Here is a 25,777-nt window from a genome sequence, read left to right as displayed (position 1 = left end):
AGCACAAGCCTAGAGAGGGACTGGCCCAGGGCCATGAGGGTCAGGCTGCAGCTGGACAGGACAGGCATCTAATCCAGCTCGCTGCACCCTGCCCCCAACCAGCCTTTCTTTTCTTTCTTTCTTTTTTTTTTTTAAAGATTTTATTTATTTTTAGAGAGAGGGGAAGGGACGGAGAAAGAGAGGGAGAGAAATGTCAATGTGTGGTTACCTTTTGCACACCCCCAACTAGGGACCTGGCCTGCAACCCAGGCATGTGCCCTGGCTGGGAATTGAACTGGCGACCTTTTGGTTTGCTGGTTGGCACTCCGTCCACTGAGCCATACCCACCAGGGTGTCTTTCACCCTCACCATACACCAAGAGGTGGCACAACCTTCTGTACTCCCTCAGGCTCAGGAAGTCCTGGCCTCTGAGCTGAAGTTTCTCCACTGCAGCCAGGCACCAGGTATGACACTCCAGTAGCATAGTGGATGGCCAACGCCTACCCCCTGGAGGAGGGGAAGGGACCCCCCACTGCCACCCTGCAGCCCGGCCCACCTGGAGAGGTCAGAGAGGGTGCTGGTGAGGAAGGCACACTGGTGTAGCCACTTGGTGAGGACCAGCTCAAGTCTCCTCAGAATTGGAAGTAGGAAGATAAGCAGAGGGAGTTTTCAACGATCATGAGTCCGTGGGGAGAGTCTCTAGAACAGAGGGACTCCTGCCCTGTGTTGGAGGCAGTACATGCCCCAGGGCTTAGCAGATGCCTAATCTCTAATAATTGGTTAGTTAGTGATCAGAAAGCACTTTCCAGAAAAGGAAAGCAGGCCTAAGAGACCAGGGGTGGGGAGAGGGGGCAGGGGTCACAGATGGAGTGATGCAACTGCCAGAAACCACCGTGACTTTGTCTTGATCTTGATCTGAACAAGACCATTGTACAAGCAGACACGGGGGGGAACCAGCCTCAGAACAGGCAGCAAAATGTGTAAAGAAATGACTTAATTTTGTTATAAGTGGATGATGCCATTAAGGTTATGTTAAAAGAAAAAAGGGCAAAAGTATTATCTGTCAGGGATTTTTACAAAATAGCCAAAATGGACAAATTCCTAGAAACGCATAAACTACCAAAACTGACCCAAGAAGAAATAGAAAATCTGAACAGATCTATATCACGTCAGGATGTTGAATTAGTAATCACAAACCTCCCAGTAAGCAAAAGCTCGGACTGGGTGGCTTCACTAGTGAATTCTACCAAACATTTAAAGAGTTAACACCACCATGACTGGTGTAGCTCAGTGGGTTGAGCGTTTCCCCACAAACATAAAGGTCACAGGTTTGATCCCTGGTCAGGACATGTGCCTGGGTTGCAAGCCAGGTCCCCAGTTGGGGGCATGCAAGAGGCAATCGATCGACATGTCTCTTGCACATCAATGTTTCTCTCCCTTTTCTTTCCGTCTCCTTCTTAAAAATATATAAATGAAATCTTTATCAACAACAAAAAGAATGAACACCAATGCTTCTCAAACTCTTCCAAAAAACAAAAGAATGCTTCCTAACTCGTTCTATGGACGTCAACTGACTAAGCAAAGAGAAGAATCAAATTACTGCAACTGGAAATGAAAGTGGGGACATTACTACCAACTTTACAGAAATAAAAGGATTATGAGAGAGTACTAGTCCTATGAACAGTTGTACACCAGCTCACTGTATGACCTAGATGAAACAGACCAATTCCCAGACATACACAACTACCAAAAAAGCAGATAAAGCAAAATTACAGTAAATTGAATAAGCAAGCTTTCTAAAATTTTATTTTGGCCCTGACTGGGTAGTTCAGTTAGTTAGAACGTCATCCCCATACACCAAGGTTGCGGATTCAGTCCTAGGTCAGGGCACATACAAGAATCAACCATTGAATGCATATGTGGAACAGCAAGTCAATGTTTCTCTTTCTCTTTCTCCCTTCCTCTCTCTCAAAATCAATAAATAAAAAAAATTTTTAAGTAAAAATAAACAAAACTTTATTTTGAAAAATTTCAATTAGATCCTAAAGAGAATAATGAAGCATGCTCACTCACATGGCAAGAGCTAACATGGAACAGCCCGTGATGTCACAGGGGGTTCCAGGCCACTGATTAATAATGAACTTCCCATGTGCTTGAAAAGTTGACAAAAAGCCAAAAATGCTGGGCTATTTCTATGGCCCCTCTGGAAGGAGCAGGAGGCCTCCTAGAGAGGCAGAGCTGGGCTGCCCCCCGCCCCACTATGCTCTCGCACCTGAGTGATGGGTGACAGCGGGGAGAGGGTGGGCGACACTTGCTGGGCCTGCTGCCGCCGTGCCTCCGAGCTCAGGGACAGTGGGCTGATGCCAGCCGGACGGTGCTGCGGTGAGGAGCCTGGAGTACTCATCCCTGGAAGGAAGGAAGGGTGGGCATAATTCCAGCCTCCAAAGGGCCACTCATACATCCACAGTCACTGCTGGGGACAGCTCAATCGTTAAGACAGAAGCCAGTGGGCATATTCTGATCGCCAAACCCAGGGTACCTTCCCCCTCCAAGGTCCTGATACCTTGACCTTTGAGCCCTCAGCTCTTGTGCGGTCTCTGTTCTTCTTCTGGAATCCCATGAGGACCAGATCTCCAAACTGATCTTGCCATCCATCCAGGAAGGGCATGTACTGCAGGCCCTGCCAGGGAGAACTTCCCCATCTCTGGACTGCCAAACGACTGGCCCTTGGATGGACATGTGACCAAGCTGGTCCAAATGAGAGACTACTCTGGGACTCTAGATGGAACTTCAAAAAAGGCCAGAGGTTGAGGGGGGGTGGGTGGGTGGGTGGGTGGGTGGGTGTGTGTGTGTGTGTGTGTGTGTGTGTGTGTGTGTGTGTGTTGGGGGGCGGGGGGAGGGGAGGATCCTTTGGCTGGAACAGGAAGGATCAGTGGAAGAATGAGATGGGAGAGGCAGCACCTAAGCCCTGGATGTAGCTACACTGGTGTTTCCTCTCTTCTGGAGACAATCAATGTTTTTTTCCTAAACTGGCTTGGGTTTTGGTTTGCTTCAAGCAAGTCAGTCCTGTCTGACACTGTAGTTTCCCCTTGACCTTCATTCAATGTACATGTCCGTTCCCAGAACTGCTCCTTTGGCCAGGTCTCTCAGCCCTGGACCTGTGTAACTGGAAGCCCCTCTCTCTCCTATCTCACTTTCAGTCCTTCTCCCCCCACCTGTGTATTCTTCATGCTAGAGCATCAAACTCGCTGGGATGCCTAACCTAGAAACTCAGTTATTCTTTATCTTCTTCCCAAACCCTCATTTCTGATGGAGCTCCTGCCAGGGACTCCACATTGTCCCTTCCCTCCCCTTGAGCCCCTCCCCCAGCAATCTGATCCCTGGATACATCTGTTGTGAAGGAGCTGAGTGAGGTCAAGTTCAGTGTGGTAGCAGTTGGGGCCTGTCAGGTTATCCTGGGGCACTGTGCCAGGGAGGCACCAGGCCCCCTGATGCCAGGGAGAGCCCTGAGGGCCTGGATAATCCTCCAGGCTCTGTTTCCTTGTCCTTGAGGTGATGATATCAGCCATCCTTGCCAGTTAACTGTGAGGCCCTAATGAGGTTGTGAGCTAGCTCTGGAGTCTGGCCCACAGGCAAGGCTGGTGAAGGTGCCTAACTCACCCAGGAGAGCTGGACCCATCCTGCCAGGGCACCAGATCAACCTTGTTCGAGCAGGTAAGATGACAGGTTCATGGGCCAGTGGGAATGTACCCAGTATGCACTGAGGGAGATGACAGGCAGCCTATTCTCTGCCCAGGGCAGCTGCTCACTGCGTCATCCATGTGAGGCAAGCCCGGTCACGCCTGCACTTCCCCTTGGATGCCCTGGTGGCTCATCTTGGCTAAGCATTGCGGGGCGGCGGCGGGCGGGGGGGGCGGGCGGGCGGGGAAGCAGCGATGCTGTTGACTGCTCCTGAGGCAGGGCCCAGGGATCCAATTTCTGCACAGACACTGGGCCCCAGAATCAGGCTGCTATGACAGCAGTATCAAGGGAGCACAGTCAAGAGGCCTGGACAGAAGTCCAGGAGACACCTACTCAGAGCACACTTGGAGTGGGTAACCTGGGCTGTTCTCTCATCTTCTGGAAGCATGCAATACTTCATAGGTCCAGCAGGCTGAGGAACATGTGACATCCAGAGAGCAGATGTCAGGGTTCAGTAAGCAGCAGAGTCAAATGGCAGGAGTGAAAGGAACAGTGGGGTGACAGGGACAGGTGGGCCTATGGCAAACAGGCGTGCTCTGGCACATCTTGAGGCACAGGACCTTGACCCACTGCTGCTAGGCCTTCTGATTCAAGAGAAGCCAGAAATCCAGATTTTTACATGCACTCTCCTGATGTTTAAGCGTCTATTCAAAGCATCACGCACACAGTTGTGGGCCAGACAAAACACACCATTGGGCTGAATTTGGCACTTGGGCTGCCAGCTTCTAACATCTGCCCTGAATACAAAGGCGTTTTTGAATCCCCCGCTGGATTGCAGAGTGAGCTCCCGGCCTCACATGGGGGCCGGGAGGGTGGACGAATGCCTTGCTGTTGAATTCCTTTTGGCAACCTGGATCACCTTTGGGAAAAGGAGTGGGGCCAGCTGGAAGAAAAGTCTGGGCAGGCAGGGAGAGCTGCCAGGGGAGGATGGGCCAGGTGGCAGGGGCCTGGCCCAAGGCACGTAAGGCCTGAGCGTGGGGGCAGCCGGGTGCAAAGCAGAGCCAGGAAGGAGGACCCAGGCCTGTTGTCCTCCCTGGTCCCAGCGAAGTCAGGGAAACGACTTTAGCAAATGTGGAAAGGGACAAGAGGGGCCGCTGTCTCCCCGGTGGGAAGGCCTCTTCTTCCTCTAAGCCTCATGTTCTGACTGGCAGGAGGGCTGGGTGGGGAACAATCTCCACATGTGCCAGAGGCTGAGGCTGGGCTTGATTTAAAATGCGCCTGGAAAGCAAAGCTCCTGCCAGGTGAGCCGCTGGTGCTGCAGGTTCGAAAACAACTCAACAGATGTCAGACATCACCAGCAGATACTGGAGCCAGGTGGCTGGGGTCCGCCCCCCCCAACCCCTGGGAATCTCCTCCCACCCGCCCCCCAACTTGGGGGCTGCAGCTTTCACATGTTCTTGTTTAGACTCTGCTCAGGTTGGAAGTACACCGCTCCCAGCGTGTGCTGGGGGGCTGCCAAGGACCCTCGGGTGGAGGGGGTGATGCTCTTGAGACTGTAGCCAGAAATGGGGAAAAAATGGGGCCAGGAAACTGCAGTGTCAGCACCAGCCAGTGAAAGGTGGGGGGCTCCAGCCCCAGAGCGGACCTTCCAACTTCTTCCTTCGCCTAGGCCAATGCTTGCACTATCACCCACTGGTCTCTAGGGGTCATGGGTCTCAGGCTTCCCTGAATCTCATTTGTATTTGGGTCGTCCCTGGGGGGCACAGCTGGGCTGGTGCCCTCTGCTCCATGGTTAAGTCTGGATGGGGATAGGGCCAGGAGTGTGGAAGGAAGAACACAACCCAACCTCAACATCGTCAGGCTAGAGTCCCACCCCCCTCTCCATTGGCTGGCCTCCACCCCCTCGTCTAACAACCTGGGAACATGGTGCTGTCCTGAACACACCTCACTTTCCCAGGCCATGTGGGCACCGCAGCCAGGACTGACTCTCCTCCACTCCCTGCATCAACCTGGCTCCCAAGCCAATTTTCCCTGGAAACCTCTCTGCAGAGTGTCTGATGGGGTCCTGCCCTGGTCCAGAGGCTGCGTCCCCTCAGGACTGCACCAAATACGACTTTAAGCGTGTGATTCTTTCAGAAAACACTGCATGGCGCTGCCCACCACACTCGAAGTGATGAACAGGTGAGCACTGGCTGTTCTGCGGCCCTGGACAACATAAAGGAAACACGAAGTAGGGCTCCCATTGACCACTGAGTCCCGGTACCTACGGGCTCACAGAGAGGCCCCCTGGGCCCCTCCGGCTCATCCCACCACCAGGACTGCTGGGGACCACCCTCTCTCCTCCGTGAATGCAAACTCACGAGCCCCACAGTTAACTTGGTGCAGAGGTCACAGTGGGGTCGCAAGAGAGGCCCAGTCCAGGGGACAGGTGAGAACAAAGTAGTAACAAGGTGAGCACAGAAAAGCAAGTCTGTGTGAGAGGCCAGGTGGAAGGTGCAGGCAGAGGCCAGGAGGCCTCACTGCGGGGAGGAGGCGTGCGCAGAGATGGGACGGGTGAGGGGGCCCTGCCGCCTCCGGGAAGAAGAGGACCATGGCAGCGTGGCGGGGGGCAGCGTGTACAAAGGCCCCAAGGGGAGCCCAGCAGGCGTAGGGGGTGGGAGATGAGGGGCTTTGCAAGGTCCCAGGCAGAGGAGGGTCATGAGCTGACAGCTGTGCTGGGTGGAGAAGAGGTGGGGACTGGGAAAAGGGGGATGGCAGCAGGTGGAGGCTGTGATGGGTGAGGACGGTCCAAGCTGGGCTGGGTCCTAATGGTGGGGCCAGTAAGACATGCCAATGGGTCAGGGTGGGCAAGAGGACAGGGGGAGAGAGGAGAACATCTCCAGGTTCCTGGCCTGTGCTGCAGCGGGACGATGCTGTTGGGCTCTAGGAGGAACAGGGTGGGGTGGTGCTAGGAGATACTGGGATGGACAAGAGCCCCAAGGGTTGTCCCTGAAGACATGACCAGGGAGAAATGAGTGTGGAGTGTGGGGAGGGGGTCAGGCTGAAGAGTCCCAAGCATGCATCCACAGTCAGCTAGGGGAAGGGAAAGCCTGGCCCACCCCACTTTCTGAAGCCCCAGCCCCCCTCAGAACCACTGTTCCATCCCTGAGGGCACCATGAGCCTTCCCACCACTGGGCATTTGCCCAGGCTTTGCCCTCTGCCTGGACACGGCTCCCCTCGGGGCAGCCTGGTAACATCAAGCCCCCATGCTGGGCTCTGCTCCCATTCTATGCCTGGAACTTTAGAAGTGACCCTGCTCGGTCACTTTACACATGCACGCACGCGCGCGCGCGCACACACACACACACACACATGCTGTCCTTGCTAAACAGTGAGCTCTGCCAGGGAAGAAAGTGTGCTCACCCACCCAGCCTTACCCTGGCCAGTGCCACCGATGCCCAGGTGCGTCAGGTTGGCAGTGAGGTTGCCGGTGCTGCTGGAACTGCTGAGCGCAGGGAAGGTGGGCTCCTCAGGGTCCAGCGGGGTTGGGAGCGGGGAAGGGAAGTGGATGTTGGTCAGGTCAGGCAGGGAACCCCCAGTGTTGTGGGCAGCAGGGATCAGGGCTGTAGTGTTTTCCTGATCAGCAGATGGAAAGATGCTGGGAAAAGGCCAGACATAGGGGGGTTGAGCTCTTGAATTGTGGCTGCCAGTTCCCCAGAATCTGTGGTGGCAATGGGAAGGGGCTTGCAAAAACAGAACAAAACAAAAAAAAACCCCTAGCAGGTACAAAATGACATCCTGCGATTAAATGCTGCTATGTTTGAGAAGCAACCATTAGTCCAAACCACCAATGGGACCTTAGGAAGCAGCCTACCCCTGCAGGGACAGGGGATGGGATGAGGGTCTTCCTGCTGCCTGGGGACAGGGTGTGTCTAAGGGATGGGAGCATCCTCCATAGCAAGCCTTGCTGGGTGGCTGCCAGCGGCTCGGCATCCCTCTTGCCTAGACTTGCAGCCTAGTGAGCAGGTGGGAGCTGGGAGCTGGGCGTGGGGGCGGCGGGTGGTATGGGGGAGGGGGAGGTTGTCCGAGCAGCCCCTGGTGGCCATAGGCATGCAGGGCAGGTCCCACTGTGACTTACTTGATTCCAGGGACCTCGCAGGACTTGGGCCTGGACCCTGTCTGAAAGAGAAGATGGCAGAGGCTGGCAGCCTCCTCACAGAATGGCTGATCTCCCCAAGAGGGCCTAGTGACACTCAAGGAGAGACAAGTTTACGGGGTCCCAGGGAGTCTTGCAGATGAAGAATGTCCCTGTGAGATGGGAGGGGTGCTCCAGACATGCCCAGGAGCAAAACCAAGAGTTAAGAAGAAAGGGTTTCCCACAGCCCCTCCTGGCTTCACTCTGTCCGCCTGGTAAGGTGGCCACAGTCCAGGGCTGACGTGGTGCCTTGTCAGAGCCACTATCTAGAGGGAATCATGTAGCCTGCTCTTTGCATCTCAACCCCTCAGGGCTATGCCCGGGCTGTCAGCAACCAGCTCTGGCGCAGGCCCACTGGAAACCTGTGTGGCAAAGGCTAACCCCTCATACATTCCTGGATCAGGGCGGGGAGGAGGGGTGGCACCAGGGCAGGGACTGTCTCTGCTCAGCATCTGCCTGTACACCCCTAGAAAGGACATCGTGTGGAGACGCCTGAGGCAGCTTGGACTGGTTGCCCCAAACACAAACAGGCTGCTGCTCTGCCCGAGCTGACCCTCCTTCCTGCGGTGCCCAGAACTGTGACTCCCATGAGGACCCCAGCACTCCACTGCTTGAAAAATGGAACCCTGACCACCCAGTAGGCTGGCCCAGGAGAAGGGGTCCCAGGGAAACCTTGTCGGCAATAAGACCCTGGTTTTTCCTCTCAGCCGGAGATGTTATCGCCACTGGAGATCTGCAGGCTCCAGGCCAAGCCCCTAGACTCTCATTCAAAGACAAAGCAGGGAACTCTCTTCCTATGGCAGCAAACATGACAGGACAAAGCCTGTGTGCTGACAGGGGCTCCGCTGTGTCACGTTCCCTAATTCCTGCCTGCCTCTGGGGCCCTCAGGTAGACACTCCTGCTGATGTGTTCTTTAGGGATTATCAGACGAGAACGCTCACTCACTGGGGAGGGCTGGGCCAGCCAGCACACACACCCAGTGAGGGGGGAATGCCTGACTGGCAGTGACTGGGGCGCCTGAAGGGGCCCCGTGACCAGCAGGCCTTGCGGAACTAGGGTGGAAGGAGCGTGTCTACCTGGCCACCGGCTGCTTAATTCTGGGAGTAAACATTCGCTCCATTACCGGATTTTTGCAAAGCACCTTGACAATGACTTTCCAAAGAATCTTTTCAAAAGCATTCCACATGAACAGTATTAAGCATTCACCCATGGCCCCCGGCCGCCCCGAACAAATCCAACGAAATCCCTACACCCTACACGGACATCCTCACAGAGGCACACATCGTTTGGCACAGTAGTTAAAAGGAGTCTCACCAGGATGCAAGGCTCTCCCACCCTCTTCGCACCCCTAGGAGGTCAGGCTGTTTCCCTAGCACTCACTACCTTCTCTTTCTCTATGGCAGCACCACATTCAGGTGCAGGCAGGGACCCTGCTGTCCTTGTCTCATCCTTGTGCAGGGGCCATCCTAATTCCTGCATTGTCCATTGTTAGTGTATGTGCTGTAGTAGCAAGCACGGGTTTAAATTCGATTCTTCACATGCTTTTACAAGTGTAACAGGCCTGTGTTCGTGTTAAATCGGCTGACACAAGCAGTCAAATCTGAGCTAGGGTTTTACTTCAGGGAGAATGAAGCTCCTCCAATATGTTTTTTCATCTTTGCCCAGCTGTACTTAAAAAAAGATCAAGAAAGAAACCACTTTTGGAAAGCCCGTAGGCTCTTACCTTCTTGGTGTCCCATGCTTGCTTGGAAAGGTTCTTGTCCGTTTCCGACGTGGTCTCCTCCATTCCCGGGACAGCTAGTAGTAAGACTGGGGTAGGATGTGGGGAGGAGAGTCAGAAAAGGCATTTTCTGCAGCTCCCCGTTGGTACCAGGAGGGCACTTCCCTGACATACAGTGACTTCTGGGGATTGTACTCAAGTACAAAAAGGGTTTCATTAAAAAAAAAAAAAACAACCCTAAAAAAAGTAAGTCAGGAAACCTGTGACTTAAGCTCTAGAAATAAGGAGATGCATCAACTCAGCCTCCCAACTGGACCAACTCAGGCTTTGGAGGCCTAGGGCCACAGAAAATAGCTGAGAAACTCTCCCTGCCTCCTGTGAATGGCCACTGCGCTGTGGACACCTGCTTCTCCCTCTTGGGCCACCGGCACAGTGTCACATCACCCAGTATCGGCCGGGTTGGGTGGATCCACCATGGAAGCTGTGGCCCCATGAGTTAGCTGCAATGCCAGCCAGCCCAAGAGGGGGCGGGAGGGGAGGGAAGGTCTGAGAAGCTGGATGGCCATCACCTAAGGACATGAAACCAGCTTTGCCTGAAGTCCCCTTTGCTTGGACCTTCTGGTATCAGTGAGATTAAACATCTTCTTGATGAGACCCAATTTCTTCATGCCTGTTGGAGGTCCAGTTTTTCCACTGGCAACACAGACATAATGAACAGAGCCAGATGGGTTAGCAACTCCTTGAAACCTGGAGGGGCCAGGCTGAGGGGTGGGAGGGCAGCCACAGAACCCCTGATCCTATCACTGTCTGGGCCCCTCCTAGAGGAATGGGGACAGGTGACATATATCCGCTACCCCCACCCCAAGGCCAACTAGACTCAGCTGTCAGGGGTTCAAGGCCTGCAGCTCCCTTCCACAGTCGCATAGAGTCCTGCCTACTCCAAAAGCCCCCATTCTTGGGAGACCCACCAGGGAGATGGCCAAACGTCCTTGTCACCTCTGAACATTTAGAATCCTGTTATTACGCAGGCAGTTCCTTCTGTAATCTCATCCTCACTGCCTGATGGGCTAGGGTCCCAGGAAGAGGGAGTGCAAAGAGAGCCCCCCGGCCGACCACCCCACAAGGGGTAAAGTTCTGGTGAACAATCCTTTTATCAGTATACTCTTCCTGGTGTTTACAGGCTTGCCCGTTGAGCTGATAAAAAGTGAATATTTGGGCCTTAACTATATGTAATTAATTCTCTGGTTTCAGTGTCTTGGGGCAGGCAAGGCCCTATAAAGGGTTCCTGGGACTGGCCTCACAGCATCATGCTCCCCTCCCTGGATGATGCTGCCCCAGTTTTAAAATGGCATGTGCTCTCCTGGAAGGTCCCAGGGACACTGCCAGTGGTCAGCTCTCAGGAGGGGCTGGGGGCCTGGGCACAGACCTGCCCGGCTGCAGGGCTATGTACTTGGCCCTTTTGGAGAGGAGGATCTGGGCAAGAGGGCTCCGAGCAGCAGAGCCAGGACGTGGTCTAGTGTGAAGCCGTGTATCAAACTGCATCTGAAGCTGAACATCTAGCCCTGATCTGCTCAGTGGTGAGCAGACACTTGCCCCTTTTTGCTTGACCTTGCTGCCCCCTACATTTGAAAGAAACTACAAGGCCCCCAGACTGTGTGGCCATGACAAATCCATGAATAGAAGGCAAGAGGTGTTTGCAGGTGTTTTTTCTGCCTAGAAAACTCCTACACTCTTCAAAATCCAACACAAATAACGCCATCGCTAAAGATTCCCTGAGCCCCCCCCCCCTTGTCCCATAGCACTCACTGAGTCTTTCTCCGCACGTCTGTCCTCCCATGAGCTGTGTCCTCTGGGAGCACAGGGGCTATCATTGGACTTGCCTGACCTGAGGACAGACACGCATGGCCCATACCTCTTTTCTGGTGTGCGTCCTGGGACCCGCCTGTAAAGGGCTCTGGCTGGGTGGGTGTCATTGTGCTCTGGTGCAGGGCAGAGTCAGAATTGGTCCTGGGAGAGGAGAAAGACAGTAAGCCTGGGCCCCAAGAGTGACAAAGGGCCATTCCTGGCCCCGGGTAATCCAGGACGTGCCCAATGGGACGAGGCAGCAGTCGTAAGTCATTTCTGTGGGCTGCTGCCCCTGAACATTGTTCTCAGAGGAACCACAGGAGTGACCATGACCTGGCTTCATATGCAAACCCTGTTTGCAGCAGAAATGTCCCTCTGTTGTAACCTGCCCCTATCTGTCCCCATCCCCCCACCCCCACTCCATGCACTCCCAGTTTAGGGAAAGGACAGAACCTTCCTGCTGAAACCCTTTGGAGAGGGGACCCAACAGTCCCACAGTGGCCAAGGCTTATGGGTACTACAAGCCCCTAGCCCACCACTGGGTCCCCTTTGGTGACAAACACCAATGGACAAGCCCACCCTCTGGGACACTGTTACAAACCAGGTCTGACAGGCAGGAAAAGGAGGCAGTGACATAAGGCTCAGAGAAGGCAGCCCCTGGGTGGGAAGGAGGGTATCAGAGAATGGCCTGGAGGGGAGGGTGGATCTTGTTCTAATCAGCCCCGATGGTGCCAGGAGCTCTCCCTCTGCCCCAGGGACAGGGTCACCCAATCTGCTCCCAGCTACAAGTGCCTGGAGGGAGGGGTTCCAAACAGTCCTCGGCTGCCCAGGACGCAATGGGTGACCAAGGGGAGCTGGGTGGACGTGCGGAGGGCAGGTCCATCAGCACAGCTGGCAATTCGGGGATGAGAATAAGAGCCGCACACACCCAACGGGGATGTCCCAAGCACTAAAAGTGACGTGAGGTCAACTTAGTTAAGGGAGAAAAGCAGGTTACAAAGGATCAGGCCAGGGCGGGCTGAGCAGTGAGGAACCAGTCAGGGTCCTAGCCCCCCACCAGCTGTGTGTCTTTGAGCAAGTGTTCTGTGCTTAATTTCCCATGTCTACAATGGGAAGGATAACAACACGTATTCCACAAAGCTGTGTTTTGTATCAGTTAGTGTATATGATGGTTGAATAGGGCCTGGTATATATTAAGTGCCTGGTGGAAGTTTGTTATTGAATTAAATATCATATTACATATTGTATTATATACATATATATTTTTAAGTTTGCTTACTTTTGGTCTTTTTTACTGAAATCACACAAACATTTTCTGTGTGTGGTAAAGTATGTGTAACATAAAATTTACCATTTTAATCATTTTACTTTACTTTTTAATTTTTTAAAAGATTTTATTTACTTACTTTGAGAGAGGGAAAGGGAAGGAGAAAAAGAGGGAGAAAAACAGCACTGTGCGAGAGATACATGGATCAGTTGCCTCTCACATGCCCCCAACCGGAGACCTGGCCTACAACCCAGGCATGTGCTCTGACTGGGAATCGAACCAGCAACATTTTGGTTCATAGGCCAGCACTCAATCCACTGAGGCACTAGTCAAGACTAAAACATTTTTAAATAGATTTTACTTTTATTCATTTTTAGCGAGAAGGGAGGGGAAGGAGAAAGAGAGGGAGAGAAACATCGATGGTTGGCTGCCTCTCACACAGCTCCCACTAAGGACCTAGCCCACAACCCAGGCATGTGTCCTGACCAGGAACTGAACCAGCAACCTTCCAGTTCACAGACCAGTGCTCCTCAGTCCACTGAACCACACCAACCAGGGCCATTTTCATTGTTTTGAAGTATATACTTCTGTGGCATTAACTGTATTCACATCATTGTCCAATCATCACTGTAGGTATTTATATTCATTATTATTATTATAGACCCTTCTAGATGATAGCATTATGGGTGTTTTTTTTCTCTTTTAGGTTCATCTATTTATTTCCCTAGTCTTCTAGCAATAAATGTATGATACTTTTATACCACATTCTCATGACCGTTAGCAATGTGGGAAACCACAGCATTAAATAAAAGCAAGCTACAACACTGACTACCCAATATAATCTCAACTTTGCTTGAAAAACAAAAATAGAGTTGATTTCTAGGAACTCCTGGAAAATTAATTTTGTCATTTCAAAGTGACTACGTGTTGGTCTTCCAAGCACAACCAGGATGAAAGTTTGGTTTTGTTTTTCAGGAGGGGCTGGGGGCTGGCTCTGGGTCACTGACCTTCTCCAGCTGGTATCCGAGGGTGGTGAGAGGTACACAGTACCATAAGGGCAGCTGTCCGCTTGAGTGTGAGTTAAGGGGACGGAGCTGTTGACTCAGGCCCCACCCTAGCCCCAGAAACCTGGTGGCCAGGCTACTGGGAGCCTGCAAACAGCTGGGGCCGCAGGGCGGGAAGGGGGGGCCCTTTCCTTCCTGGCTGTGAGTGGCCCCAAGGGCGGCCCTATCCACCTAGCACTCAGCACTCACCCCCTGCGAGCGCACGTGCGGGCTGCACCCCTTCCAAGAGGGGCCTCAGCCGTGAAACCGGGGGCCCATGGGGGCGGCGGGGAGTCTAGTTCAGATGACCCAGGTCATGACTCTTAATTCTGGGCTGATGGGCGGATCCTGGGGCCTGAGGGCTCCGTCTGGGGCCCAGCTGGTCAGGCTCCCCCAGCCACGGAAATGAGAACCAGGAAAGAACAGGCTTCTCTGTTCTAGAAAGCAGGGGGTCCCAGAGCAGCACTTAGACTCGGGGGTGGGGCTGGCTGGCTGAGCACCAAGAGGTGGCTGAGTTGGGGGGAACTCCTGACCATCCCTCTGCTTGGCCGATGTGCAGACGGGAGTTTTGTGTCTTCAGATGGAGTCTCCCGTCGATCTGTCTGGGTCTGGCTCAGACTCCTCAGCCCCACTGCCTTGGCTGGTCTGTCCTCCACGTGGCCCTGGGAGGTATCCACCAACATGGCCTTGATGTGTGGTCACCCTGCTCACAGCCTTCCTGGGCCCCACTGTCCGGCCAGGTATCCAAGTGCGATGTGATTCCAGTGTCACCTTCCCCAACTCTCACCACAGGCTGTATGCTTCAGCGGCCACCTCTGCATCCTTGTTCTCTGATTCCCTCAGTCCCCACCTAGCCACAGGCTCTTCAGCTTGCCTCACTACTCCCTCTGGGAAATCCACTGGGGAGGCCCCGATCCATCCTCAGAGCTGGTAGCTTCATTAGTTTGATGAACACAAGGTCCTGCAGTCACCCACAGGGCCCAGCGCCCCCACCCAAGTCCTCTATGAAAAGGATATCTGCCGTCCATGTTTGTCCACCGACAGGGGCCGGCGGTGTGGGGAGCCGAGCCGGCCGCGCTCCCGGTACACTCTGTCTACCAGCCCATGGTGCCGGGTAGTCCGGCTGGTGTCCAGGCCTGAGGACTGGAAGGGTGTCTGGGGGAGGGGTGGGGCCGGCATAGGGAGAAGGAGACGGAAAAAAATGAGAGAAACCCAAAATGGTTATCAGCTGTGGCCTGCCCCCAGGATCTAACCTCAGGGCCCCCCACTGCCAAAACACCCCGGACAGGTTTCCTCCTGCGACCAGTGCCTGGCCTTCGAGCACTGTGGCTATGGGGGCAAGCTGCGGACCCCGGGCGCCACGGCGGCAGGCGTGCAGTGAGGCCAACATGCACAGGCCAGGCAGAGCGGCACAAGCTCAGGGCCGATGCCAGCCAGGGTGCCAGGGGTGCAGATGGCCTGAGCAGCACCCTCCCCCTCTCAGCTTCACCAGGTGCAGACAGGCCTCCGCCTTCTCTCTCGGGCCTGGCTGGCCTTCTCTTCCCGCCTACGTCATCCCTGGAGGGGCTGCCAAGAGACAGCCTGGGGCTTCTAGCCGAGGATGTTGAGGGGCCCACCTGGCCAAGTGCTGGTTCCCTGGAGGCTCCTTGTTGAGCCTGGGGCTGGTCTCAACCTAGAGCCTCCCGAGCCCTCCCCCACCATACCCCAGCACCACCACGAGCCAAGTGCAGGCACTTTCCAGGGCCCTGGCCCATGGCTTGGCAAGATAGGGCTTCCTTCTAGCACCTGGGGCTGGCATGAGGCACTCCTGGCCAAACCCCAGTCCCTCCCCCATCTCTGTGCCCCTAGAACCCCCAGGAGCCTGCTCTCTGCTGTCCCTGGCACCCTGGGGCTCCTTGCCATATGACTGCAGTAAGACTGGCAGCTTTAGTCATCTCTGGACACAGCCTGTCCCCTTGCATGGCCATATGGTCCTTGGGTCCTCCTGTCTTCTGTGGGAAGTGGAGTAAAAAGTGATTTCCCTCTGCCATGGCTGGAACCCTGCTCTTCCCCATGTACCCAAACACCTCACCAGGCATTCAGGGCTAACTGCTCCTCCAGTGTCTAGGACCCCTGTCTCTCTCGGACCCACCAAGCACCCTGCCAACTAGGGAGAGGGCTGTAACTAAGAGAGGGAGGGAACCTTGCCATCCAGCAGGGACACCAGAGGGTAGGGGCCACTTGCCTCCTCTCAGAAATGCTTGGAAAGCAGAGGGAAAACCAACGTGGCTGAAGCAGAGCCAGAGGCAGAGAGGTGCTCAGCCTGGCCACAGCTCAGCTCACCAGGCTGCATCTGGGATCTGCGCACACACATGTGCGTGTATTACAGGAACAACCATGAAGCATTGGTGCGCATGCTTGAATTCTTGGGTTGGGGTCTCTCCACATGACCACACACACTTCCCCAGACATGGGGGTACAGAGCAGATCAGTTTCTGTTTGTCAGACAGACACCTCCCACCAGGCCAGGAGGGCAGCCACACTGGGGACACCAAAAGCCTTAGCCCAGGAGCTCATTTACCAGAGAGACAGGAGCTGCTGCCAGGGCATCTCCTAGAAATCCGCTGGGCTGGAAATGCAAAGAACCGAGACTCTGAGATGCTCTGACCTCACCTGATCCCCTGGGACCCCAGCAGGTGCCTGTACCCTCAGCCCTAGGGGCTCCACGCTGGCCCAGGCAGGGCAAGTTCAGAGTGCTCAGAGAGACGCCCTCCTCCAGGGAGGGGGGGGGGGAGAAAAAGACAGAGGAAGGAGGGAGCCAGGGAGGCGGGGGCAGAACCCCAACTCAGAAGTGCCCTGATGAAGAGGTCAGCTTGACACCCCCATGCATTTGTTCCAGTGAGGCAGCTATCTGAGGAGGGCCATGGATCGGGGGCCCAAGGCTGAGCTGGGCAGACCCCAAGTCAGCCTGGGGGACCCTGCTCAATGGTCTGCTGTATTCCAGTGGCAGTATCATGAGAGGAACAGGAGATAGGGGGTTACTCGTGTTGAGGCTGAGCTCCTTGATGGACCAGCCCGGGTTGCACCTGGCCTATCAGCATGCGGACAGATATGGCTGTTTCTGGGGCCCTGTCTCAGCAATGGGACGGAAGTGTGACAGTCCATGAACTTGTCCCTGCAGAGCAGACACCATGCTGGTTGGGGGTAGCCTAGCTCTCAGCCCCAGCTCCCCAGGCCACCTTGCCTCTGCCTCTACCTGCAGACCGGGGAAAGAGGCTGGCACTGCGCCCAGGTGGTGAGCCTCACCTCTCACTATTTATGATAAGGATGTGCATGGCGGGTCTGTGGCTGCGGGAGCCATGCTGTGTGGGTCTCTGCCAAGAAACTTTTGCAGACAAGTGGGGTCAGGCCTCGGGGCCTCCTTCTGAGAACCGCTGGGCTTGCGGATTAGTGAGGCTGATGGAGCCAAGCCCCAGAGGCCCTAAGCGGTTCCCGCTGCCGCGCAGCCGGCCAACAGGTGTAGTGGCTGCTGAAACGCTTGAGGCCAGACTAAGGCCTTGCTGCGGGGTCTGCTGATGCTGACAGGGGACTGGCTGGGGGGAATCTGGGCGAGGCCTGGCCAGGCCATCCCAGGGACAGGAAAGGAGTAGGGGGTGTGGGGCGGGAGGGCTGTGGCAGTTGTCTGCTGACCCCAGCTGTCTGCAGCAGTCATCACGCACACACGCTTGCCCAGAGTGGATGCACCCCGGGTGGGAAGCCAGGGAAAGCTCCGCTAGGGAGGGAGTGTGGGAAGAGAGCGGAGGGTGTTGTTCACCTGGAAGGGCAGATCCACAGTGCCGCTCCCAATCTGGTTCACATTCGGCAGGGACCCGCCATAGTACTGGCCGCGACTTGGGCCCAGCTGCAGGTACTGTGACTTCTGGAGCTGGAGCTGCAAGAGAGAAATCAGCAGCTGCAGCGGGAGCTGGGGAGCCCTCCCCAGCACACCCCACAGAGTGCCACCCCCAAGCATCTGGAAAGGACCCAAGTGGTGCGATCAGTGGCATCAGTTACAGGCGCTGTAAGAGCCCAGGACTCAGATTCTCAAAGGAGCCAGGTGTCCCTCCACCCAAAATGGCAGACTCAGAAACTCAAGGTGCCCTGGGAGGTCCTTCCCAGGACTTGGTGAACTCAGGGGAGCCCTCTTTGCTGGCTGACACAGCAGGTTTGTGAATGAGTGAGAGTATAGAACAGGCCTGGAGACTGCAGCCTGAGGAGGAGGCCCCTCACCCACCCAGGGGAGCTATTTCTCATCGTGGCCAAAGGCTTTGTTACCGGGGCGCAAGCCAGAGGCTGCGAATTGACGCCCGGACACAAGAGAAATCTTCTTTCCAATAGCCTGAATCAGAGGGGCCGGCTCAGAAGCGTAGCGCTGGCTTTCAAAGTGCAGGATGTGGATCCCTCCGGCAGCACACACAGGCCTAGCGGGTCTGCCAGACTCTGCCTGAGTTCAAGGGTCCTGCCCAAGGCTCCAGGCTCTTTCGGCCTGTCCCTCTGCCTCACCGGGGCTGAGCCCAGCTCTCATCTGGGCTGACCGAGTTCCTGCAGAGTCCTCTGCCCATCACTCAGTTGGGAACTCATCCCCTCTCAGACGCTCAGGGCTCCCTGACTGGCGACGGCTGCCTCTGACCTGGCCTGGCATCTGCCTCTTTTCCCTCAAGCAGCTGATTCCACTTTTCGGGAAGGACAGCAGATGCCCTGACCCAGGCAGCACCACCTGCAGCCCATCACACCACTGCGGAGGGGTTGGGCGGGCGGGGGAGGGGGTGCGGGGGGGGGGTGGCGTCATGAATGAGGGGCGGTGGCCGGGCATGCAGGAAGGGGTGGTGTCACTCCCCTGGCTGGGGCGGTTGCTAGGGTCGACTCTGTATACACAACAAGGCCACTTGCGGTCCCTCACAAATAGCTCCTGGCAGCCTCCATCAGCCAGCCGCCTACACCGCCCGCTCCCCAACGATGGCCCAGCTTCCTGGGGGGCCTTGGACACTGGAGGAAAAGTGAAGCCCGGGAACTGGCCACCGGCCCAGCAGAGCACCTCACCCAGGTAAACAGCTGTTTTCTGCAAGCTGTGTGGAGCTGGGAGAGAGGCAGGCCCTGCTTGCTCAGTTCCTGCCCAGGTGGTTTTCAGCGTCTGAGGGGCCCAGGCCAGGTCTGTCTCCAACATGAACAACCCACTGTGTCCCTCCCCACAGTCATGAGAGACAACCCCTTCCTCCTCACAGGTCACCTCAGACCCGAGACCCACGCCATGCCCTCTTCTGCCTGAGCCACATTGCAGGAGCCTACCCTGCTTCCGTCTCTCAGGAACCGTGTGCTCCCAGAGGGTCACAGCCCCCTTCTGGCCCAGTTTTTCCCTCCAGTTTCCTCACCTCAGCCCTGGGCCCCTTTGTTTCCAGGTAGGGCCCCTTACCCCCTCCCCGCCACACACACACATCCTGTGCCGAAGCCCCACCATGCACCACGTCCTTCTCCGAGGTCCCCATGCAACACCGACTCCCTGCAGAGAGCCTTGTGTAAATGGCAGCTTTTCCAGTCACAGGGGTGGGATCACCCAGCAAAGTGCCCTTTCTCAGCTTCAGTCAGTGCCCCACGGCCCTGCTGGGCACATTCCCCTCCCCCCATCCTGGCACCATCCACAGGGACAAAGTGGGGACAAGGGCAGGGAACAGGTGCCGGTGGCTCTGGGAAGATGTGGTGTGATGGAGGCAGCCACTCCTCCAGGGTAGTACCCAGTCTTCAGCCCCTTCCCCCCACACCTCAGCGCCAACAGGATGAGTGACACCCCCAGCTGCCAGCCCCTCCCAGGCCCATCAGCAATCTCCATGGCAATGGTGGGCCTTCTAATGTGCTTAAGGACAGCCAGTGTGCTGAAGGCTGAGCTCTGTCCTGCAAAGCTGGGATAGGCCAGGGAGAAGTCATGTGCCCTGAGCGGGACTCAAGTCTTCCCTTCTCACCACAAAGGCTTCAGTTTGGACCTTTGCTCTTCCTCACCACCGGTCTCCTACTGAGATGGTTGCTGCCTTGAGGCCTTTGCGCTGATGCTGCCTTCGCCAAGAGGCTCTTCCACTAGGCTAGCCCAACACTGAGCACCTCACTCCCAGAGCTTACTGTCCAAAATTACCCAAGAAAGGTCTCCTCCCATCAGACCGTCGGCCCCATAAGGACCCTGGCATAATGAAAGAGTGCAGCACACATGGGGAATGAGTGACAACTAGTGATGTTGAGCACAGGAACAAGAGTTGGACATGCTGAGTATCCCAGGCAGGAACCATGTTTCACCTGTGCCCACATGGGACCCTTAACCCCAACCTTGAGGAAACTGAGGCCCAAGGAAGAACAGGTGGCTGTCCTAGTGCAGAGGCAGCATGTCCCCAGTCTGGGGCTCAACCTGACAACCACCCATGAGGAGGAAGCGAAGAGCACACACTGTCACCTAGCCAGCTCAAGCACATGATGCTTTCAGGACCGAGCGCTGACTGGGACTTGGGGCAGAGGGGATTTGCACACTCTGGCCCCAGCCACCTTTGGGGGTGTCCTTGGGAGGGAGAGACTGGGACTTTACCAGGTTCTCTAAGTGTTTCAGCAGCCATTGGCAGGGAGCCCCAAAAGCCCTTGAAAAAATCTAATTCTGAGTCTTGCAGAGGCCCTGGTGGGTTTCCCAGGGCCACCACTCTCTGGCAGGCGTGTGCATCCGGTTTGTCAGGCTGGGTCCCTCCAGGTTGCTTCCCAGGCTTGGCTCTAGAAGAACCCCTAGTTTCAGCCTGGGCGGCAGGTAGTGAGTTGGAGGAGGGCAGACAGCGCTTCCTGGACTCCATTCCCCACACTGGGCCCTCCCCGCACACTGCTCAGTGGAGGTGGCATGTGCATGGCTGTGGACATCTCACTGAGGCTACAGTGGACAGCACCAAACACACTGGGCAGAGTCATTCCAAGAAGAAGAGGGCCAAGGGCCACCAGCTCTGACTTGGGACGCCCCAAGACTGCATCCTGTGGCTGCGAGGGGCAGCGGTGACCACTCAAGTCACGTGTCCATGAGCCATGCTGTCTCTCCCCATTCCTCTCCTTACCCGCTCTTGAAAAGGACTGGAAACCTGCACTCCGGGGCAGATGGCTGTGCTTGCAGGTGTCCAACCAGGAAGGCCTGAGAAAGCTTTTCTCTCTCTTTTTTAAACTTCTTTTTTATCGGAGCAAAATTCCCATAACACAAAACAAACCATTTTAACACACACAGTGCAATGTCATCTAGTCATCTAGTACATTCACAGTGTTGTGCAAACATCACCTCTACCTGGTTCCAGAACACTTCCATCACCCCAAAGGGGGATCCCATCCCCATTGGCAGTCACTTCCCACGTCCCCTGACAACCACTAAGCTGCTTTCTGTCTCTGTGGGTTTACCTGTTCTGCACATTTCACATGGATGGAATCACACACTGTGTGGCCTTTCGTGTCTGGCTTCCCTCACTCAGCATGTTTTCCAGGTTCATCTCCGTGCTGCAGCCTGTGTTAGTGCTTCACTCCTTTTCGTGGCTGAATAATGTTCCATTGTGTGGACGGGCCACATTGTATTTATCCTTCATCTACTGATGGACCCTTGGGCTGCTTTCACCTTTTGGCAGTTGTAAACAGTGCTGCTGGGGACATGGGTGTACAAGTATCTGTTTGAGTCCCTGTTCAAATCTCTAGGTACATCCCTAAGACTGGAATGGCTAGGTCATATGGTAACTCTGTAATTGATTTTCTGAGGAACAGCCATACTGCTTCCCACAGTGGCTGCACCATTTTACATTCCCACCAGCAATACACAAAGATTCCAACTTCTCCACATCCTTGCCTATACTTGTTGGTTTCTGTTGTTTTGACAGTAGCCATCCTGATGGGTGTGACGTGGTATCTCATTGTGGGTTTGATTGGCATTTCCCTGGTGACTAGTGATGTTGAAAACCTTTTCATGGCTTGTCAGCCATTTGTGTATCATCTTTGGAGAAATGTCTGTCAAGCCCTTTGCCCATTTTTAAACTGGGTTTATTTGTCTTTTTCCTATTTTTTAATTTAATCTTTATTGTATTTTTTTCCACTACCATTTAGTTTCCTTATACTTCCCCATCTTTTTCATGTTGAGTCATGAGTTCTTTATATATTCTGAATATTAATCCCTTATCAGCTACATGGTTTGCAAATATTTTCTCCCATTCTATGAGTTCCTTTTACTTTTTTGATAGTCTTTTGATGCACATATTTTTAATGCTGATAGGTCCAATTAATCTATTTTTCTTTTGTTGCTTGTGCTTTTAGTCTTATCTAAAAATCTGTCACCTAATCTAAGGCCAGAAAGAGTTACACCTATGCTTCCTTCTAGGAATTTTATAGATTTAACTCCTACATTTAGATCTTTGGTCCACTGTGCATTAATTCTTATTAATGTTGTTGCTGCCCCACTCCTACGTCACAGCCAGCCCCCATGCCGACCACGGAGGCTCCACAGTGAGGAGAGCCCAGCCAAAGTCTGAAGCATGCCAGGGACACTGGAAGTTTGCATCACACATCTGCTTAGCAAGAAAGGGAGTAATGAATGAATGAGGGAATGAATGAAAGCATCACAGGCTTGTGGCCAGCAGGATTCCAGGCTGAGTCACCCAGCCCCCTGGCTGAGTGAGACACTCCCCAGCTGCCTTCTCATTCGTTCCCAAAGTGTAAATACAGAACCAGATACACAAACACCGAGTGCGCCTCGGAATGCCTTTAATCAGGCTCTGTGCTCGCTGCCAAGTTCCCAGCCCCGGCTGAATCAGAGGGTCCACTGGGAGCACGTTTGTTTCCCTGTTGGTGCGGTTGTTGAGCACAGACCTTCCGGCTGGGATGTGTGAAGGGTCCCTCGGGGTCTGAGCTCAGCACAGCTGGCTCATGGGGGCCTCTCTCCCAGAAAATGAGACCCCAGCCCCGCCAGCCACCTGGGCGCCCATGCTGAGTGGGGCCTTGCAGCAGCCCTCAGCGGGGAGACCTGGCTTCTCCTCCATTTTACAAGCAGGGAAACTGAGACACTGAGGGACAGCAGACTTGCCCTGACGTTGCCCAGGAAGAGGGGGGCCTCTGTCACAATCACAGCAAATTTAACTTCCCAGAAAGCCCTTCCTTTTGCCTTCAGGTCCTAGCAGCACTCGCTCTATACTTTTCCAGAACTCTCCATGGAGTTCCTTCTCATCGCTTGGGTTTCAGCTCATACACCTCCTCAGGAAGCCTTCCCTGACCCCTCCTTCCAAAACCAGCCTCTTTTAGCTCAGGCTGCTGTAACAAAGTGCCACAGAGTGGACGGCTTAAACAACAGATGCTTATTTCTCACAGTTCTGGAGGATGGGAGCCTGAGATCAAGACGCCAGCAGGTGGGGTTCTGGTGAGGGCCCTCTCACTGGACTGCCGATGGCCACCTTCTTGCTGTGTCCTCGTATGGTCTTTCCTTGGGTGCGTGTGAACAGGACTCTCTCCTCTTCTTCTCATTAGGGCACCAGTCATATCAATCAGGACCCCAACCTTGTGACCTCTGAAATTTCACCTCAATCATCTTCTTGAAAGCCCCATCTCCACATATAATGGGGATTAGGGCTTCCAGATATGAACTTGCCCATGGGGGACACAATTCAGACCACGGCACCTGCTCCGGGATATGTTGCCTGCCTGTGTCTATCCAGTGGGCCAGTGGGTCCTGATGGCTGGGGTCCTGCTCACTGGACCTTCCTGGGTGCCTCTCAGATCAGCACCCACCCCAGGAAGTGATCATCCACAGCTGAGAAACCCAGAGTCACCCCATAGCCAGCCAGGACCAGGGATCCTGGGACTCTCCCCACTGGACTCCTCAGGGTGCAGAGCGGCCTGTGGGGAGGGGCCTTCTTATACCTGACCCTGGAGAGCCCAAGAGTCAGAGAGGTAAGGGAGTGCACTCCCCCAGGGCTGCTGGGTGGCAGAGAGGGGAGGAAAATTGTGGGCAGCGTTTCCAGCACTAGTTCCCCGAAAGTAAAGTGACATGCCAGCTCCCCGGGATCATGGGCTGGGAAAAGGTAGGAGCACCTGAAGAGCACCACAGGAGGCTGTAAGGCTGTGGGACGGAGCTGGGACCATGAGTGAAGCAGTCAGCCCTGTGTGGGCATGACCAGTGTCCCCCAAAATTCATGCTAACCTGAAATCTCAGAATGTGACCTTATTTGAAAATGGAGAGTTTGCAGATGTAATTGGTTAAGGCTCTTGAGATGAGGTCATCCCAGATTTAGGGAGGTCCCTAAATCCAATGACTAGTGTCCTTATAAGAAAAGAACAGAGACAGACAGGGATGGAAGCAGAAATTGAGGTGATACAGCCACAAGCCACGGAAGAACCCCAAGGTTCTTATTGGCAGCTCACAGACGCCAGGAGCGAGACCTGAGATGGACTCTACTTCAGGGCCCCAGAAAGACCCAACCCCGTCTGCATCCTGATCTTGGACTTCTAGTCTCCAGAACTGTAAGGGACTAAAGGTGTTGTTTTAAGCACCCGACTAGACAGCCGGGGAGAGCTGATGACAGGGACCATCAAGCTGACATTCCAGGATAAAGAATGAGCTACTAAGGGTCTAGGCAGAAGAGGAGGCCCAGGAAGAAGGGGAGAGGTTGAGACCAGGCCAGCTCTGATGGGCAGTCACTGCAAAGCAGCAGGGAGGACAATGCTGAAGCCTAGACCAGGACAGTATGGGGCCTGGCCACAGACTCAGGGGCTGATGACCCTAGAGTGGACTCGCCAGGCAGGGAATCTCAGCACACTGGGAACTGCCAAGACCCTGTCCCTAAGACAAACCTCCCTGGAAGCTCCTGGAGAGTAACCTGCCTAACCCTAAGCCAGCTGCACCCCAGCATCCTAGGTGCACTGGGTGGAGCAGCAACAGAGATGTGGGGCCTCACTGGGCATGTAGCTCAGCCCAGCTGCACACCTCCCTCTGGCCTGCATCTGGGCAGCACCACATCCACAGGGCCAGGCAGGATGCTCTGAGCAACGTGATTTCCCCTCACCCCCATCCATGTGCTGACTGCGGGGCCACAGCACATCACGTCAGGTCCGAAGAGGGCTGTGCAGCCAAGGTCCCCACCCCTGCCCTGTACAAGCCCTGGCTGGTCTGGGAGATGTGTGAGGGGCCCTGAGTGAGAAGCAGAGGGTGGTGTTTTGCAAGGTCCACAGTCAGCCCAAAGGCAAAGCTCAGAGGCACCGGCAAGGCCAACTGGAGGAGCGGGCTACCTTCTGCTGTCATCTGGTAGCTGTACTGCTAGGTGACTTTTTCACTCTGGTTCCATGTCATCATGTCCTTAGGGGAGGAGGCTGGCTGCCCTGCATGGCACAAGCTGACCAGCGCATGAGCGCCAACCTCATCCCATCTGTCTGAGCACCTGGTTCCCACAGCACAGTCGAGTGTGCCCACTGCTGGCCAGCATCCCCTGAAGCAGGTGGCTGACTCCAGCACACAGCGTGACCCCGTCTGAATAGCCAAGGGTACTCGGTTTCCCCTGAGACCTCCAGAAGCTCTCCAGGGCTCCCAGGAGCTGCTGGCCCTGGCACAGGAGAAGGCTGTGGAGCGGTCACAGAGCTAGGACGCTTTTGGCGAGAAGAGCCTCCAAGAATGAGACAAACAGAATCCAGTCAACTTCTAAAGATGATCAGGCTTGAAGAAGGGACTTGGAGCTACTCATTTATACCCTGACAGCATTCTCATGTTGCTTGGCTTCTGGAGCTGATAAGATCAGATCTCTGATATTTCTAAATCCAAACCCCTTGGACACTGCAGCTCACAATTCATTCTGTGCAGATAATTAAGCTGAGGAAGCCTGGGAATAAAGTTTGGAATAAGGTTAATCAAGTCCCTTGCCTAGTAAAATAAAAAAGAGAGAGAGAGAACGAGAGAGACGGGCCAGGACGGTGCATACTCCCAACCCTTGGGCAGCCTCTCGGTGGCAGGTCCCTGGAGGAGAGGCGCTTCTCCAGGAGCCAGAGGGACTCTGACCCTGGAGCCCCTCTGTCCATCCGCCACTCTTC

General features: G+C 54.9%; 1 protein-coding gene across 6 annotated transcripts in view; it reads right to left on the bottom strand.

Moving 5' to 3' along the window:
* The window catches only part of CRTC1 (CREB regulated transcription coactivator 1), a 59,773-nt gene that overhangs the window by 12,880 nt on the left and 21,116 nt on the right, over nucleotides 1–25,777 (bottom strand). For 4 of the 6 annotated variants that reach the window (XM_054578897.1, XM_054578898.1, XM_054578900.1 and 1 more), the window contains exons 2-10: nucleotides 17,505–17,621; nucleotides 16,272–16,319; nucleotides 14,729–14,866; nucleotides 13,676–13,737; nucleotides 11,469–11,563; nucleotides 9,560–9,645; nucleotides 7,779–7,819; nucleotides 7,078–7,298; nucleotides 2,252–2,385 (exon numbers count right to left, since the gene is read on the bottom strand). In XM_054578897.1, the coding sequence (XP_054434872.1) occupies nucleotides 2,252–2,385; nucleotides 7,078–7,298; nucleotides 7,779–7,819; nucleotides 9,560–9,645; nucleotides 11,469–11,563; nucleotides 13,676–13,737; nucleotides 14,729–14,866; nucleotides 16,272–16,319; nucleotides 17,505–17,621 (942 nt within the window). The remainder of the gene's footprint in view (nucleotides 1–2,251; nucleotides 2,386–7,077; nucleotides 7,299–7,778; nucleotides 7,820–9,559; nucleotides 9,646–11,468; nucleotides 11,564–13,675; nucleotides 13,738–14,728; nucleotides 14,867–16,271; nucleotides 16,320–17,504; nucleotides 17,622–25,777) is intronic. The other 2 variants (XM_054578899.1, XM_054578902.1) reach the window with 1 other exon arrangement.

The sequence above is a fragment of the Pteronotus mesoamericanus genome, unplaced genomic scaffold (genome assembly GCF_021234165.1).
Source record: "Pteronotus mesoamericanus isolate MK-2021 breed Mesoamerican mustached bat unplaced genomic scaffold, CSHL_Meso_final contig_502, whole genome shotgun sequence".
In the NCBI taxonomy this organism is placed as follows: Eukaryota; Metazoa; Chordata; class Mammalia; order Chiroptera; family Mormoopidae; genus Pteronotus; species Pteronotus mesoamericanus.
The sequence above is the reverse complement of the archived record's forward strand: the minus strand, read 5'-3'. Positions and strand labels throughout refer to the sequence as shown.